This window comes from Camelina sativa, chromosome 11 (genome assembly GCF_030686135.1).
Source record: "Camelina sativa cultivar CO46 ecotype springtype chromosome 11, ASM3068613v1".
In the NCBI taxonomy this organism is placed as follows: Eukaryota; Viridiplantae; Streptophyta; class Magnoliopsida; order Brassicales; family Brassicaceae; genus Camelina; species Camelina sativa.
Genome location: NC_141890.1, coordinates 36,360,384 through 36,377,949, shown reverse-complemented (window position 1 = coordinate 36,377,949; position 17,566 = coordinate 36,360,384). Strand labels below are relative to the sequence as shown.

The window sequence follows — 17,566 nt, the reverse complement described above, 5'->3', positions numbered from 1 at the left end:
TAGTTGCAGGAGAGGATGAGTTGGTGGTGACATTGGTAGTGGAGGTGGTGGTAGGAATTGGAAGGTTTGTGTTTGTGGGGTTAAGATTGGCATCAAGACCTGCAATAACTGTATCGCTAGTGATTCCCGGAGTTTTAGTACATAGAACTGGGCCAGAGGGTATTGTTGGAGGAGGTAGTGGTAATGCAGAGCTTTCAGACGCTTTTGCATCGTAACTTCAGCAGAGACTAGAGGATCCAACTGAGAACTCATGGCTATGGCACTTGGAGGAGAACCAACCATAGAGGAATGAGTGTCCATCTGCTGGGTGGGAGCAGTAGTAATAGTAACAGAAACATTCTTCACCAGAACAGGTGCCCAAGTTGAAGTTAGTAAGGAATGAGAACCAGATTGAGACCGAAGGGAAGGGGATAAGGCTGGTGGAAGTGGAGGGAATAATGCAAGGCTTGGGGGGGGGGGGGGGGGAGTTATCGGTGGGACGGAGGTGCGGCGGCCAAAGTGAGGTATCTTCGGCTCGAGTATCTATTTCTAAATGTCTAGCATTTTTTTAATTTTATAATGCAAAGATAGAATTTTTCCATATAGCTCAAAAATAAAAATCTAACATATAAAATTTCTGAGGACACACACGACTTGTTTCTCTTTAAAAGAAATTTTTGTGCACGTGTTAGTAAATTTGAAAATCTCTTTCTGTACTAAATTTGTAAATTTCATATTTTCATTATATAGTTGAGTCATCATCTCAAATATTATAATTCGAGAATCAAGAATAGAGAATATATCATTCAATGTGCGTCTGCATGCCACCACATCGGTTTTTTGTAGTTTTGTATTTCAATACGAATTATAGTTTCTACAGATTCAACCCATTTGCATGTTGAGTATTGAGTTTATGCTGGTTATTCATAAACTTTAACGTCTGATAATCATAATCTCACAAGTGAGCGAAAATTCTCACGATCGCATAAAAACTTCTTATGATATGCCAAGTATTTCTTCTTCGCTCATATTAGTTTTACATTGAAATAGGTAAAAGCTTGGTGTGTCTTTGGACACATTTATCTTCTGTCCAGACTCTACTACTATCATATTCAACTCTGCTCTAACCTCAAAATATCGCTTTGTTTGACTTTATCCCGTTGTCGCACTAATCGACAAAACGATACAACAATAACACCACGCTGACTTTTGAAGCAACTATATATATATATATATGTGTTATATATATATATAACATACTACTAATTAACAAAGATATTTTTGTGATTGCTACAGCTATTTATTTGTAGCAACTGTATAGGTTTAGCAATAACTGTAAAATTGCATTAATATTATTGATATGGAGTATATACCATGATGCATAAAATAAAATTGTAAACTACGTACGTATGATGAATACAACAGATCAGCTTGATTAGTGTGAGCCTTGTTACTTGAATTAGTTTTGACCCACAAATATCTATCTCTAAAATAGTTTGGACACGGTTTCGAAATTAAGGTTTGAACATAATTCACTTTCATTTCACAGATCGACTAAAGTTTTGTGGACTTTTTTTTAATTTGCCTTCTAAGAAAAGGGCTGACTTTTGTGACAGTGATTTTTTAATTAATCTAAGTTTTTTTAATTAATCTAAGTTGCAAAGCAACTAAAGTGGACCAGAGTACGGAGATACGTGATATATCATATATAAAAGATAACTTGTTAGATGGTTTGCAATAAAATAAAAGGTAATTAAATAAAAGAAACTTGTAACATGAAAACTCATATAAACAATTCATTTTCGTTTGCCTACTTAAAGTCAACTATCGGCAAATACGAATTGAGAGAAAAGTTTGTTAGAAATTTAAATTCTCATTAATTAAAGAAACAGTTGTTACAACGTTCTTATGTGAAATATGATTATAAAATCGAGACTAACCGGAACTATGCAATTAATTAAACTTATATACCGGATTTCCAGAGTCTTTAACTGATTATAATATGTACAAGTAAATTATATACAGTCATCTAATAAATTATATACAGTCATCTAATAGTCTCCTCAAAATGAAGGTGCAAAGATATTGCAAACACCTGCCAACTGATTCCCTGTTTTGACATACATTGTTTCGAGAAAACAAGAATCTATCCCCTCCCTCATCTTTTAGAAGTCCAAATCAACAAGTTTACTTCTCTCGTAGAAAACCGAGTTATTTGCAATATGTAAGACTGTTGTATTATCACTGTAAAGATAAGGAGAAGGAATAAATGGAATCTTTAAATTATGCATGAGCCGAGAAAGCCAAATAAGTTCTTTGGTTGCTAAAGCCATAGCCCGAAACTCTGATTCAGAACTTTGAGAAACTATAGCTTGCTTCTTTGATTTTCATGATATCAAAGAATCACCAATGAACATGCAATAACCTGTAATAAACCTGCTATCGTCAGTACAAGTACCCCAGTTTGCATCAGAGAATGCTCGCAAGTCAAACTTATTATCAGCCGGATAAAAGAATCCCTGACCCACTGTGCCTTTCAAATACCTCAATACCTCGTGAACTGCAAGCAAATGAGTATCTCTAGGATCATGAGAATACTGACAAAGCTTGTTGACTACAAAGTATATATCAGGTATTGTAATTTGTAAGTACATGAGTTTTCCCACAAACTTCTTGTACTGAGTTGAATCAGGTAACAAAGTGCCTATATCTTTTGTGATCTTCATATATGGATTCATTGGAGAAGCACAAGGTTTACTGCCAAGAAAACCTGTAGTAGATAACAACTCCAAAATATACTTCCTTTGACAAAGTGAAATGCCTTTAGACGACCTTGCAAACTCTATACGAAGAAGATACTTTGCAGGACCTAAGTCTTGCTATTTGAAATGAGATTTAAATTCATCCTTGAAATCTTCAACTAGATCATCACTACTACTGACAATCAATATGGCATCCACATACACCAAAACTCCAAGAATTATCCCACCCTGAGATTTGATAAACAAAGTATGTTCACAAACCGATTTTTCAAAACTCAAATGATGTAAAGTAGCAGATAACTTGATGAACCATTGCTGAAAGGCTTGTTTCAATCCATAAATGGACTTATGCAACCGAAGAACAACATTAGGTGGAAGGTTCTCTCCAAGTAAATCCGCAAAACCATGTGGAATCTTCATATAAATCTCCTCATCTAATTCTCCATTGAAGAAAGCATTATATATATATGATACAAGACAATGGTTAGGTAGATTAGAGTATGGTTAGGATGTTTTAATTAATTGGTTTTGGTGCTTTAGTTTATGCATTTGGTTTTCATAATTTCCATTCTACGTTAAAGTATTTTCTATATTTTACTAGGGTTTTGATTAAGTTGTATCAAGACCTATATAATGGTCTTTATTGATTAATGAGAAACGAATCCCCAAGAATTAACCTTAATATCTAAGAGAGAATTAGGGTTAAGAGAGAGCTAAGCTTTCAATCGTTTCTTAGTTCTCAAGCAAATAGTTGGTCCATAACAATTTGGTATCAGAACCGACCGATTCAATGGGAGGCGGAGGGATGTCAACGTCATAATTCGAGGAGCTTAAGAAGATGTTGGAGGAGATGAAGAACGAACTGAAGGCAGAACTGAAAAATATTTTTCACCCGATGGAAGCAAATATTGCAGAACCACAAGAGAAGACATCAACACAACAAGCCGTGGTGGAGATGTTGACATCAAAACCAGATCCGGTGTTGATTGCAGTTCCGGTTTCAAAGATAGAGGAACCAAACCACATGAGGAAAGAGGAGGTAAAGAGAATGACTTCAACACCGGCCGTGACGGTAGAGAAGCTTTGTACGGACCAGCTGGAACAAAGGGGGAGCTTCGCTTTACAAGTGGTGATGGTGCTAGAAGTTGCAGAGACGAAGCAACTGGAGCCACGAACTGTAGAAACAAAGGTGATCTCTACCATGTGTGAGTGTTACATATCGAAAGAAAAAGATGGGGTGTTTGAGGCAGCCATGGATTATCATTCGATGATGACCCACCAACAATTGTTGCATCTCTTGGATGTGATGCCATAATCACTACTACCACGTGGATGCTTGGACACCATGAGTTGGAGCTTGAGGACAAGCTCTGAATCGAAGGGTGGAGTAATGATACAAGACAATGGTTAGGTAGATTAGAGTATGGTTAGGACGTTTTAATTAATTGGTTTTGGTGCTTTAGTTTATGCATTTGGTTTTCATAATTTCCATTCTACGTTAAAGTATTTTCTATATTTTACTAGGGTTTTGATTAAGTTGTATCAAGACCTATATAATGGTCTTTATTGATTAATGAGAAACAAAACCCCAAGAATTAACCTTAATCTCTAAGAGAAAATTGGAGCTAAACTTTCAATCGTTTTTTAGTTCTCAAGCAAATAGTTGGTCCATAACAATATATATATATATATATATCAATATGACTAACATATCAATTTCCTTTAGCTGTAGTCAAGATTGATAATCGGACAGATGCCAATTTAGCAACAAGAGAAAAAGTTTCTTCATAGTCTACACCTTGTTCCTGTGTAAAACCTTTGGCAACTAATCTAGCCTTGTATCTCTCTATACTTCCATCTGCACAATATTTGATTGTAAAGACCCACTTACAACCAATAGCCTTTTTGTTAGGTGGCAACTGACCAACACTCCAAGTGTGAGTCCGAATCATAGAAACAACCTCCTCTTTCATTGCAGTACACCACACATCATACTCCTTAGCTTCTGAATACCTTTGTGGGATAATGTCATTTGTGACGATATTAGTTAAAGCACCAAAAGGCTCAAATAGATATGAATAAGAGATATAGTCAGAGATTAGATATTTAATAGTACTAGTAGTATTATCACAATGAAAACCCTGCATGTGTTTAGGGGGTTTTCTTTGTCTGCGAGATAATGGTTCAGAAGGAATTAAGATCTCAAAAGATGTCATATCCTGAGGTGGATGTGCACCATAAGATGTTTGCACAAGAGGCAAATCATCAAGGGTTGAAGGTGAATGAAGATGAGGAAAGAACATCTTTGTATCATCCTTAATAGTGGATGATACAAAAGGAAAAATATTCTCATAGAAAATGACATGTCTTGAAACAGAAACAGCATGTGTCTCCAAATCTAATAGCTTGCACCCCTTATATCCAGTAGGATAACCTAGAAAAACATAGGCCTTAGCACTAGATTCAAACTTAGTTCTATGCTTAGGAGAGGTTGAACTATAACACAAACAGCCAAAACTTTTCAAAGAAGTATATTCAGGAGCTTTGCTAGTCAATTTCTCAAAAGGAGACTTATTTGCTAATACTAGAATAGGTAATCTATTGATTAAAAACATTGCTGTCAAGACACAATCTCCCCAGAACTCTAAAAGAACATTAAACTAAAAAAGAAGAGCTATAGCTACATTCAAAATGTGTTGATGCTTTCTTTTTACTACCAAATTTTGTTCTGGAGTTTCAGGACATGAATGATATGATATGATGCCTTTTTCAGTAAACAATGCATTAAATTTCAACTCATGAGCATTATCAGATCTAACAGATTTAACATTTTTTTTAATATTGAGTTTCAACTATATTAATAAAACCAGAGAACACATGTAATACATCAGATTTTGATTTCATCAGATAGATCCATGTAGCACAACTATAATCATCAACTATGGATTAAAAATATTTAAAATCATCTTTAGTCTCTCTACAGAGAAAGGACCCCAAATATTAATATGAACAAATTCAAAAGAAGCATTACCCATGTTTTGTTTGGATTTAAAAGGAAGATGGCTTTGTTTTTACAAATGACAAGCATGACAAACATATAACTTTTCTTTATTTTCTTTAATACCTTTTAAACTCAATACATCAGATAACAAATCTATTTTAGATTTAGAGGGATAACCTAGACGTCTATGCCATATAGTGGAATCAACTATTACATTAGAAGAAGCAATACCTTTTAAAGGGACATTTTTAGTAAAAGAACCAGTACCTTTAAAAGAAACAGAATGATCAGACTCATCAAAATGCAAGATATATAAATTTCTAAGTTCAATCTCTTTTTCAATCATCAAGTCCTGCGTAAGATCCTGAATAAAGCATTCATCAGAGGTAAAACTCACTTTAGTTTTCAAAGTATTTGTTATAACACTAACACTCAGAAAAATGAATTTAAACTCAGGAACATAAAGCACATTATGCAGAATGATAGCATCAGTCAATTGAATGAATCATGTGCCCACTATTCTAACAGTATAACCACTAGGAAGAGTGACAAAGGTTCTATCTAGAGGTTTAAAATCTACAGAGACGAGTAAGTTTGGTATTCGCCAACTGTTCCCACAACATCTTCTTCTTAGTATAGTAAGTCGACAAATCCATATTTCCCTGCTTGAGTGTATTGATCGCTTGTTCAAGTTGATACTTCAGTGGAAGATTACTTACTTGAAACCTCTGAAATAAGTCATTCCATATTTCAACAACATCCTCATAGTACAAGATACTATCATAAATTTCCTGATTCAAAACATTCAAGATCCACGCCTTAACCATACTATTGTAGCGACTCCAAATCTTGAACAAATGACTATCAATCTCTGGCCTAAGAAGTGAACCATCCACAAAACTAAGCTTATTCTTAGAATCCAAGCTCATCCGCATAGCAATAGACCAACTGTTGTAGTTAGATCTGTTTAGAGTGTGAGAAACAATAGACAGACCTAGGTGATCCGATGCGTGAAGGAAAAAAGGACTATGAGCGTCACTGTATGATGTGATTGTGTTAGATCTGTCGCGAATTGTGTTAGATTGGTCGCAAATTGCCGTAAACGTAGGATTCGAACTTAGATCGATGTCATCGTCCGCGGGATGAGAAGATCCAGCTCGATTCTTCATCAGAGAACAATCCGAGACCATAGAGGCATTGTGAACCGTCGTCTTCTTGCGTAACTTCACCATTGGAAAGATCGAAGCTCAAATGTGCAATTTCAGATGAAATCAGAAGCTGGAAACATAAATCTCCTCCGCTTGAGCTCAAATTTTGCACAGATGTAGAATCGAGACTATGAATCAATGGAGAATCAAGAAGAAAACGAAGAAACAACGTGATTTATAGATCAAACGAGTGAAAAATTGCTCTACTACCATATCAGCAAACACAAATCGAGAGAAAAGTTGTTAGAAGCTCAAATTCTCATTAATTGAAGAAAAGAGTTGTTACAACATTCTTATGTGGAACGTGATTATCAAACCAGGACAAACTGGAGTTATACACTTACTTAAACCTATAAATCGGATATTCTAGAGTTCTTAACCGACTATAATATGTACAAGTATATAACTATATACACTCATCTAATATCAACCGAGTAATTTCGAGTACCAAAAAGGACTACGTTTTGTGAACAACAATAGCAGTCAGAAGACGTACTCGGAAAAATAAATAACCAGAACTATAACAAGTTATTAAAGAACTGCCAAAAATATCCAAATTTTTCGACAGATGAATACAACGATTATATTTTATAGACATATAATTTCTATAAAAAAATACGGCAAAATTTTTTATTTCCATCAAAAAACATTGTCGAAAACTTGTAAGAAAATACCAACGAACAATGGAACAACAGTCTTAAAAGAGTAAAAAAAAGTATCGGTTTTTAATGATAATAAAATTTGGCACTATTCAAAATTCTTACGACACATGGACAAGGAGAAGTTATTACCGTTGACCACCTGTAAAATATTGCCGGTTAAGTATTATTTTGAAATATATTTTTATTATAAAAAAAACGAAAAATTCAACATTACTATTCGGTGTATATATCGAGATTTATAAATAATTCTAACTCATATCAAATTTTATTTTCAACTTTTACGGGCACGTACGTACTTATTACATGAACTTATCCCCTTCAGATAACAGCTAATTGCCTATTTGTAAAACGCAAGAATTGATTAAATAAGTTGGACCATGGAGAAGTCATCTACACTAATAATAGATTATTAAAAAGAAGATACACTATGTGCAGACCATACAATTACGCAGAAGGGCAAGATAGATAAGTGACGAAAGTGCTGGCAAAAAAAAAACATTAAAATTGAATTAAAATGTGGATATACCCTTAAGATGCCGGAGACTATGTTTCTCCGATCTTCTCTATAAATGTCGACCGTCTCAGCCACCACAATGTCACAACCCTCACCACCTCTCTCTCTCTCTCTTTCGATCTCGATAGTTCTCTCTCTTGCCTCGTCCTTCAACACCAATTAACACAACGTGAGGGTAAGAATGCGTACAAGTTTATAATATGATTTCAAATATATGATAGTACTTGCTTAAATGATTTGATTATTATATGTATATTAATTAGCTTAACTTCAAAAGTTCTTCTCTTAATTGGTTAAGTATTTAGTCTGAAAAAAAACTTGTAGTACAAATTTACAAAAGGAAAATTTATACAAAAATTTTACTTTTACTTCATGAAAACAGGAGAGACAAAAGCGACAAAGATGGCCGATCAGCAACTAGGAGTGCTAAAGGCACTGGATGTTGCGAAGACGCAACTTTATCATTTCACGGCGATTGTCATCGCCGGTATGGGTTTCTTTACGGATGCCTATGATCTTTTTTGTGTGTCCTTGGTGACGAAGCTCCTAGGACGCCTCTACTACTTCAATCCAGAGTCAGCAAAGCCTGGCTCCCTTCCCCCTCATGTTGCGGCAGCAGTCAATGGTGTTGCCCTCTGTGGGACTCTTGCTGGTCAGCTCTTCTTCGGATGGCTTGGTGACAAGCTAGGAAGGAAAAAAGTCTACGGTCTGACTTTGATCATGATGATCGTGTGTTCTATTGCTTCGGGTCTCTCCTTTGGAAACCAAGCCAAGGGTGTCATGACTACTCTTTGCTTTTTCAGGTACAATTATCACGGTCAAAACTGTTTTATCTATGAACATGTTATCTAGTTACAACTTCCAAAAACAATTAAAATAAAAAATATTAATATTTGAACGGTTATGTATAGGTTTTGGCTCGGGTTTGGCATTGGAGGTGACTACCCTCTTTCAGCCACCATCATGTCTGAATATGCTAACAAGAAGACTCGTGGGGCTTTCATCGCTGCCGTCTTTGCTATGCAAGGTGTCGGTATCTTGGCTGGTGGTTTTGTGGCTCTTGCAGTCTCTTCCATTTTCGACAAACAGTTTCCATCGCCGACCTATGACCAAGACAGGTTTCTCTCAACACCTCCTGAGGCTGATTACATTTGGCGTATCATTGTCATGTTTGGCGCTATACCTGCGGCCATGACCTTCTATTGGCGTATGAAGATGCCTGAAACCGCTCGTTACACTGCTTTAGTTGCCAAGGATATTAAACAAGCAACAAAAGACATGTCCAAGGTCTTACAAGTAGAGCTTGAAGTTGAAGAAAGGGCCGAGGACCCAAAACTGAACTATGGATTGTTCTCCAAGGAATTCCTTAGACGCCATGGGCTTCCACTCCTTGGGTGTACTTCAACTTGGTTCTTGCTTGACATTGCTTTCTACAGCCAAAATTTGTTCCAAAAGGATATTTTTTCGGCCATTGGATGGATTCCAAAGGCAGGCACCATGAATGCTGTTCATGAGGTTTTTAAGATCGCTAGGGCACAGACTCTCATCGCGCTTTGCAGTACTGTCCCAGGGTACTGGTTCACCGTGGCATTTATTGATATCATGGGAAGGTTTGCAATCCAGCTAATGGGATTCTTCTTCATGACGGTGTTTATGTTTGCCATTGCCTTCCCTTACAACCACTGGATCAAACCAGACAACCGTATTGGATTCGTGATTATGTACTCCCTCACCTTTTTCTTCGCTAACTTTGGACCAAATGCAACCACTTTCATTGTCCCAGCTGAGATCTTCCCAGCTAGACTAAGGTCGACATGCCACGGAATATCAGCTGCGACAGGTAAGGCTGGAGCCATTGTTGGAGCCTTCGGGTTCCTATATGCGGCTCAATCCCAGGATCCAGCCAAGACAGACGCAGGATACCCACCGGGTATTGGAGTTAAGAACTCATTGATCATGCTTGGTGTTATCAACTTTATTGGTATGCTCTTCACATTCCTTGTCCCTGAGCCAAAGGGCAAGTCCCTTGAAGAACTCTCCGGTGAAGCTGAGGTTGAGAAATGATTACTCCGTCATATTGTTAATATATATTTGTTATTCGTTTTCGTCATTTTAATGTTTCATTTTTTTTTTGTGATCTGATATTGTGCACCTCTACGTTTGCTTTTTGTTTTTTTCTTAGTGTGTAAGTGTAACCATTGATCAGTTTTCAAAGAACTCCTAAGAAGCAAATTCATGTTATGTTTATTACTGTAAAACAAGTGTTCGCCTCTTAACAACGGCTCATGTAATACAAATGAAAAATATTTTTATACTTTTCCATAACTTTATTCAAAATAGCATATATACATTTCTATATTATTAGTTTATACATATATAAGTATTTACTTGAATTTACATTAAAAAAAAAATAACAGTCTTTTTTTCCGTCAATTGCATCAAGTCAATTATCTAATTCACTTCTATTTGTTTGTACACTTGAGTTATAGCATTTAAAAGTATTGCTTTGCAAGTAGATACCAGTGGTTTGGAAGAAGTGGTACACTCCCCAGTCGACCAGTCTGTTGCGTCTGATGAATGGTCTGTAGTGTCACCCTAAAAAATGAGTCGTAGTCCTAGTAAGTCCTCTGTTTCACAGTCAACTATTCCCCCCATAGTGTCAGCGTCCAAGTTTGCTGTACTTAGTGTCTCAGAGGATGAGGAGGAAGGTGAAATCATGGAAGATGTTGCCATAGAAGTTGCTGGGAAACTTTCAGCTGCTGGCTCTGATACCATGGTTGGTGTGACCTCTGAGGATATATCGAAACAAAATGTGTCACAAACGACAAATGCCACAAATGACATGGGTCGTGGTGGATGTCCCCCATCGGCGAGAATCACTCAACGTAAGCAGAAGGAAATAGCAGAAGCTTCAACTCAGGCAACTAAGGTTAGCACCTCCGTTGCTTCAAATAAGAGGCTTCCTAAATGTACTTTTTAAATGATGAGTTTCTCATGGCATGTGCGGGGCTTCAACAAAACTATTAAACATTCCGTGGTCCGTGAATGGACTAGTAATAAGGAGATGCAATTTGGTTGCCTCTTAGAGACAAGAGTCAAGGAAAAGAATGCAGCTAGACTAGCAGCTTCCGTTTTCAGAAACTGGTCTTTTCAGTCAAATTATGAATATCACCGGTTAGTTCGTATTTGGGTGCTTTGGAGACCTAATGTCCGCTTAACTCTGGTTTTCCAAAGTGATCAAATTTTCACTTGCTCTATTCTGTTGGAGGGTGAATCAGAGGAATTTTTCTGTTCTTTTGTCTACGCAAAAAACTTGGTTGAGGAGAGAAGAAGTCTGTGGGAAGATATGCGCCATCATAAGGACTCACAGCTTTTTCAGGATAAACCTTGGATTTTAATGAGAAATTGAGTGGAGAAGAGCATTCTGGCTACCTCCATTCAGCTACATTGTCTCCGAGTATGTGTGAGTTTCAAACAAATGTGAATCACTGTAATTTGTCGGATATGGGGGCTCAGGGCTCTTTGTTCAAATGGTGTAATAAACATGAGGATGGTTTAATTTGTAAAAAACTTGACCGTGTCCTTATTAATGATGTGTGGCTCCACCGGTTCCCGCGTTTCAACTGTGTATACGAAATCTGGAGGTTGTTCTGACCATCTTCGTAGCCATATCCAGTTTGATGTGGGAACACTTGCTCTGAAACGACCGTTCAAATTTGTCAATTCTGTAGCTCTCTTGCCGGAATTTCTGCATGTTGTTAAGTCGTTTTGGGATGAGACTGTTCCTTTATTTCTCTCCACAACTACAATGTTCCGGTTCACTAAAAAGTTAAAGGGTCTGAAACAGGGGATTAGAACCTTGACTCGAGACTGTCTGGGGGATCTAGTTAAGAGAACACGAGAAGCTCACACTGATTTATGTGAAAAACAAGTTGCAAACTTAGCTCATTCCACGATTGATGCAATGCAGTACGAGGCAGAAGCTTATGCACAGTGGCAACAACTCTCAGAACTAGAGGAGTGTCTAATGAAGCAGATGTCCAAACTACACTGGCTCTAGTTTGGAGATCAGAATAATCGTGTGTTCCACAATGCGGTCAAGCTTCGGGAAAATAAGAACTCCATCTGTGAGATACAATGGGAGGATGGCTCTGTTGCCAATACTTCATCTGATATCAAACACGAAACGGCTAGGTTCTTCTCGACCTTTCTTGGTCTTAACCCAAGTAATCTTTATAGTCCCTGTTGCATTTCCGCTGCACTGATCACAATAGAGCTATGTTAATTCAAGACGTGTCCGATGAAGAGATCAAGAGTGTCCTCTTCTCGATGCCTGCAAATACGAGCCCAGGGCCAGATGGTTATACAAGTGAGTTTTTTAAGCAAGTATGGCCCATACTGGGGAAGGATTTCACGGTCGCCATACAATCATTCTTCCACAAAGGCTTTCTCCCCAAGGGTATTAACACCACCATTCTTGCATTGATTCCTAAAAAAGACGATGCACGGGTCATGAAAGACTATCGTCCCATCTTCTGTTGGAACGTCATATATAAAGTGATTTCTTAGATTCTTGCGAATAGCCTCAAGGTATTGCTCCTAGAGATCATCTCTTCGAATCAAACAGCCTTTGTAAAAGATCACATCTTCATGGAAAACGTCCTTCTAGCATCTGAACAGGTAAAATATTCTCACATGGATGACATATTTTCACACTGTGCCATGAAGATTGACATCTCCAAAGCATTCGACTCAGAGCAATGGTCGTTCTTGCTTAATACACTTCAGGCTTTAGGTTTTCTTGAAATCTTTATAAACTGGATCTGACTGTGTATCTCCACAGCAACCTTCTCAGTTCAGTTGAACAGTGAGTTAGCTGGTTTTTTTGGGAGTGCTTGTGGTTTGAGGCAGGGCTGTTCCCTCTCTCCATATCTGTTTGTCATCTGCATGAACGTCCTCTCTCACTTGATCAATAAAGCAGCAACAGAAAACAGATTTGGTTATCACCCTCGATGTCATAATCTTCTCCTTACACACCTCTGTTTTGCAGACGACCTCATGGTTTTTGCTGAGGGTACTAAAAGATCAGTGGAAGGGATTATTCAAATATTTGATGAATTTGCTCGATATTCAGGGCTGAAGATAAGTCTAGAGAATTCTACACTGTACCCAAACATGAAACTGTTGAATCTGCTATGTTACACCATCGAGTCCGGCGGCATAGAGTGGACACTCTAAACGCAGTGGAAACGCAGATCGCTGGTGTCAAGGCTAAGCGAAGACATGATATAGCTGATGTGCATCTGTGGAGACACACATCTTTTCCTAAGAAAAAATTCTCGACTCAAGACACCTGGCTCCAACTGCGCATAGCAAAACCTGTGCAAAATTGGGCGAAAGGTTTGTGGTTTTCTCAGGCAACTCCAAAATTTGCGTTTCTGACATGGCTTGGAATGCTCAACAGACTCTCCACGGGTGATAGAATGTTGAACTGGAATCAGACGGTTGACACCTCCTGCTCTCTCTGCTCAGCACCTTTGGAAACACGATCTCATCTTTTTTTCCAATGCCCTTACTCGCAACAGGTCTGGAGTAAGCTCACCTCTGGTTTTCTTGGGGAATACTCAACCTCCGATTGGGAGCTCATCAAGATACTCATCTCTGACTCAACACTTGACAAACATCCCCATTTGTTACTGCGATTTTCCTTCAGGTAGCACTCCACACCATTTGGCAAGAACGAAATAACCGCAGGCATGGTGAATCCCTTATTTCTGCATCCCAACTTGATCAATGGATTGATAGAACCATTCAGAACAAGCTTCTACTCATTCAAGGTTCAGGAAATCGTCTGTATGAAGATGTTCTCATCCTCTGGTCCACCACCAGAACATAAATTTTTGTATGCTTTGCTAGAAGGATTTTAAACTAGTTTACACTTGTTGTAAAGAGAAAACGATTTTTTATGAATAAAATTTTATATTCATTAAAAAAAATATTGCTGGATGTTGTCAAAATCTGATTTGGATTTATAATCTTGAAGCAATTGTTTTCCATTAAAAAAAAAAAAAAGCTCTTGCAAAAATATTGTGATGAGTTTTCACAAAACCTTAGTTTTTACGTATTCCAAAATAGTATATATACATCTCTATATTATTAATTTATTTATATATATATATAAAATAACAGTCTTTTTTTCCGTCAGTTGCATCTAAAAGTATTGCTGGATGTTGTCGAAATCTGATTTGGATTTATAATCTCCAAAGAATTGTTTTCTATTAAAAAACAAAAAAAAAAACTCTTGCAAAAATATCGTGATGAGTTTTCACAAAACCTTAGTTTTTATGTATTCCAAAAATCAACAAATTATTAAATCTGTCCTTTAAAAGCTTACGCTGTGCCACTTTTAAACTAAATCAAAACACGATCGTTCGGGGTTCGGTCTTGAAAAAAACTGGCCCAAACAAAATTACGAATTCCAGGACGGTTCGGCAAAATTGTTTTTATTTCTTTTCCCAGCCTAAAAATATCGTTTTGACAGACTTTACCCGGTTGTCGCATTGATCGACAAATAACAAATTGATACAGCAATACGACGCTGACTTTTGCAGCAACTGTATACTACTATACTAGTTTTAATTAACAAAAATGATTTGTTGTGATTGCTACAGCTATTAAAATAATGCACGTATAGGTTTTGCATTAACTGTAAAACTGCATTGTATAGTATTGATATGGAGTATATACCATGATGCATAAAATAAAATTGTAAACTACGTATGAATACATCAGCTTAGCCTTTTTTAGTGGGAGCCTTGTTACTTGATACTTGTGTGTAAGAAAATAATTATTTCTTACCCATGTATGTGGTCTTATAGTTAGTAGGTTATTTAATTGGGTTTGTTATATTTTATTTTTAATCATTTGGGAACTAAAAGAACAGATGTTAAGCTATATGTGAAGCTTATGCTTATAAGGACAAGTATTAAGCTACATGTCATGCTAAAGCTTATAAGAGAACAAGTGTGAAGTTGCATGTTGTGTTTGAAGCAATGCTAGACACTTGTTCTCACACTTGTCACCACTGTCTTCATCTCTACTATGATGGATGGTTGAGATTAAATTAGAAGACAAAACCCTTATGAGGAGTAAGGTCCTCTTCCCTCCTATAAATTGATGGTTTGCTCCATCACAAATCATCACAAGAACAAAAACAACACATAAAGAAAAGAGTTTATAGAAAAGGGGAGAGAAACCTTATCTTCCACCTAAAGATAATCTAAGAGTTTCTTTTCAAGTCTTCAAGCCAAGCCATTGAAAGAAGAAGAAACCATTCAAGGAATCATCATTTCTACAATGAGTGGAGGTATTACTTTAACCCTCTTTATGATTCTATTATGTGATTAATATAGATGTTTAAGATCTTGGGGTTCATGTTAAAAGTATGTTTAACATGTGGTATCAGAGCTTATGGTTATGAATATCTAATTAATCCATTAAGAATAATAGATTTATGGTTTAAAGAACTGAAAATTAAAGCGTTAAGTTATGATGTTTGTACACTTGAATTTTTGTTTGATTTAAGTTTCAAGTTACAATCTGTGTTTAAATTAAAATATATATATATATATATATATATATATATATAAGTGATAAAAGATTAGTTTATCTTAATGTGTATAATTAAAAAATTGATTTAACCATAATGGTTTTATCTTATAATGATTTGCACATAGAAAACCAAAATATTTAAATTTTGATATGTTTATGTATTAATTAGCTACCCACAGGTAGGCTATTGACATAAAACATGATCAATAATTTATTAGAATGTTTGTATATGAGTTAATTAAGTATATCCACAGATAGCTTAATTAATCTGATACATCATTCAAGAAAAATTTTCTGAAAGCTATGACATTAGGATATATTATAATGACTACCCACAGGAGCATTATAATTTGAAGTCATATGCATTCAATAATTATTGTTAATGTGTTGTTTAAATTTTGAGCCCCAATTAAAGCTTGTTATATCTCTAAATCGCAGCATCATTTCCTGCTAATTTGCCATCTATGGTCTCTACTGTTCCGATCCTCACTGGAACCAACTTCTCAGAATGGAAAGAGAAAGTTGAGTTCACATTTGGAGTACTAGATATGGATTTAGCACTTCGTGAAGAAGAGCCAGATCCCTTAACTATAAATAGTATTGAGGAAGAAAAGGCTCTCCAAAAAGCTTGGGAGAAAGCGAACAGATTAAGCATGATGTTTTTAAAAATGACCATAGCTAGCAATATTAAAACTTCCCTTCCAGATGCAGATAAAGCTATAGATTATCTAGCAGCTATAGAAGAACGGTTTAAGACTGCAGACAAATCCCTTGCAGGGAAACTTATGGCAGATCTTACAACCATTAAGTATGATGGGACAAGGTCTACGCATGAACATTGCATTGAAATGACCAACCTTTCGGCTAAACTAAAGAATTTAGGAATGAGTGTGGACGATTCATTTCTTGTCCAATTTATCCTAAATTCACTACCTCCTCAGTATGGACCCTTTCATATCAATTATAATGCAATTGATGAAAGGTGGACATCTAAGGAATTGGCTAATAAACTAGTCCAAGAGGAGGCTAGACTTGGTCGTGAAGGAATTAAAGTTTCCCATCATGTTCAAGGAGCTGGACCTAAAGTTGGGTTTAGGCAGAAAAAGAGCCATCAAAGAGCACAACCCTCAATGAACGATTCCGATCAAGTTAATCCGAAGAAAAAGGCAAAGAAAGATTACATGTGCAACTTTTGTAAAAAGGTTGGACACTTTCAGAAAGATTGCCGTAAAAGAAAAGAATGGTTCGAAAAGAAAGGTAATCCTATGGGTTCCGTAAACTTTCTCGAATCTAATCTTACTTATGTTTCTTCCAAAACTTGGTGGATTGATAGCGGTGCTAATGTACATGTAACGAATTCCGTACTGGGATTCATTACGATCCAGACCATAAATTCAAGTGAAAACTACTTACTGATGGGAAATTGAGACAAGGCACCAGTTGAAGCTGTTGGCACCTATCGTCTCATTTTAGATGGTGGATTTTGTTTAGATTTATATCAGACTCTTTATGTTCCATCTATTTCCCGTAATTTAGTTTCTGTAAGCAAACTTGATTTGGCTGGTTTTAAATCTACTCAAGGAGATGGTTGTTTTAATATATTTCTGAACTCTAAACGAATTGGTTCTGGAATATTAGTTGATGGTCTTTATATGTTAAAACTGGATGATCAACCTTATGAGACACATCTCTCCTTTTATTCTGAAAGTAGACTTAACAATAAAACATGTACTGATGACTCATATTTCTTGTGGCATTAAAGATTAGGACATATTTCTTATGAAAGAATTAAAAGATTGGTAAAAGATGGAGTCATTCCGAATCTTGAT

The 17,566-nt window shown here is 36.4% G+C and overlaps 3 protein-coding genes across 3 annotated transcripts; all 3 read left to right on the top strand.

Annotated features, from left to right (window-relative positions):
• The first annotated feature begins 8,083 nt into the window (after nucleotides 1-8,083).
• LOC104725124 (putative inorganic phosphate transporter 1-3) lies at nucleotides 8,084-10,448 on the top strand. The gene is made up of 3 exons (XM_010443728.2): nucleotides 8,084-8,301; nucleotides 8,509-8,929; nucleotides 9,038-10,448. The coding sequence occupies exons 2-3, from the start codon at nucleotides 8,529-8,531 to the stop codon at nucleotides 10,188-10,190; spliced, it is 1,554 nt and encodes a 517-aa protein (XP_010442030.2). The 5' UTR covers nucleotides 8,084-8,301; nucleotides 8,509-8,528; the 3' UTR covers nucleotides 10,191-10,448.
• A 1,956-nt stretch (nucleotides 10,449-12,404) lies between these two features.
• LOC147934886 (uncharacterized) lies at nucleotides 12,405-13,843 on the top strand. Its single transcript, XM_087472840.1, has 3 exons — nucleotides 12,405-12,495; nucleotides 12,970-13,060; nucleotides 13,261-13,843. Exons 1-3 carry the CDS (start codon nucleotides 12,405-12,407, stop codon nucleotides 13,841-13,843), a joined length of 765 nt encoding a protein of 254 aa, XP_087328966.1.
• A 1,639-nt stretch (nucleotides 13,844-15,482) lies between these two features.
• On the top strand, nucleotides 15,483-17,139 carry LOC147934885 (uncharacterized). The gene is made up of 3 exons (XM_087471126.1): nucleotides 15,483-15,492; nucleotides 16,176-17,001; nucleotides 17,112-17,139. The coding sequence occupies exons 1-3, from the start codon at nucleotides 15,483-15,485 to the stop codon at nucleotides 17,137-17,139; spliced, it is 864 nt and encodes a 287-aa protein (XP_087327252.1).
• The last annotated feature ends 427 nt before the right edge of the window (nucleotides 17,140-17,566 follow it).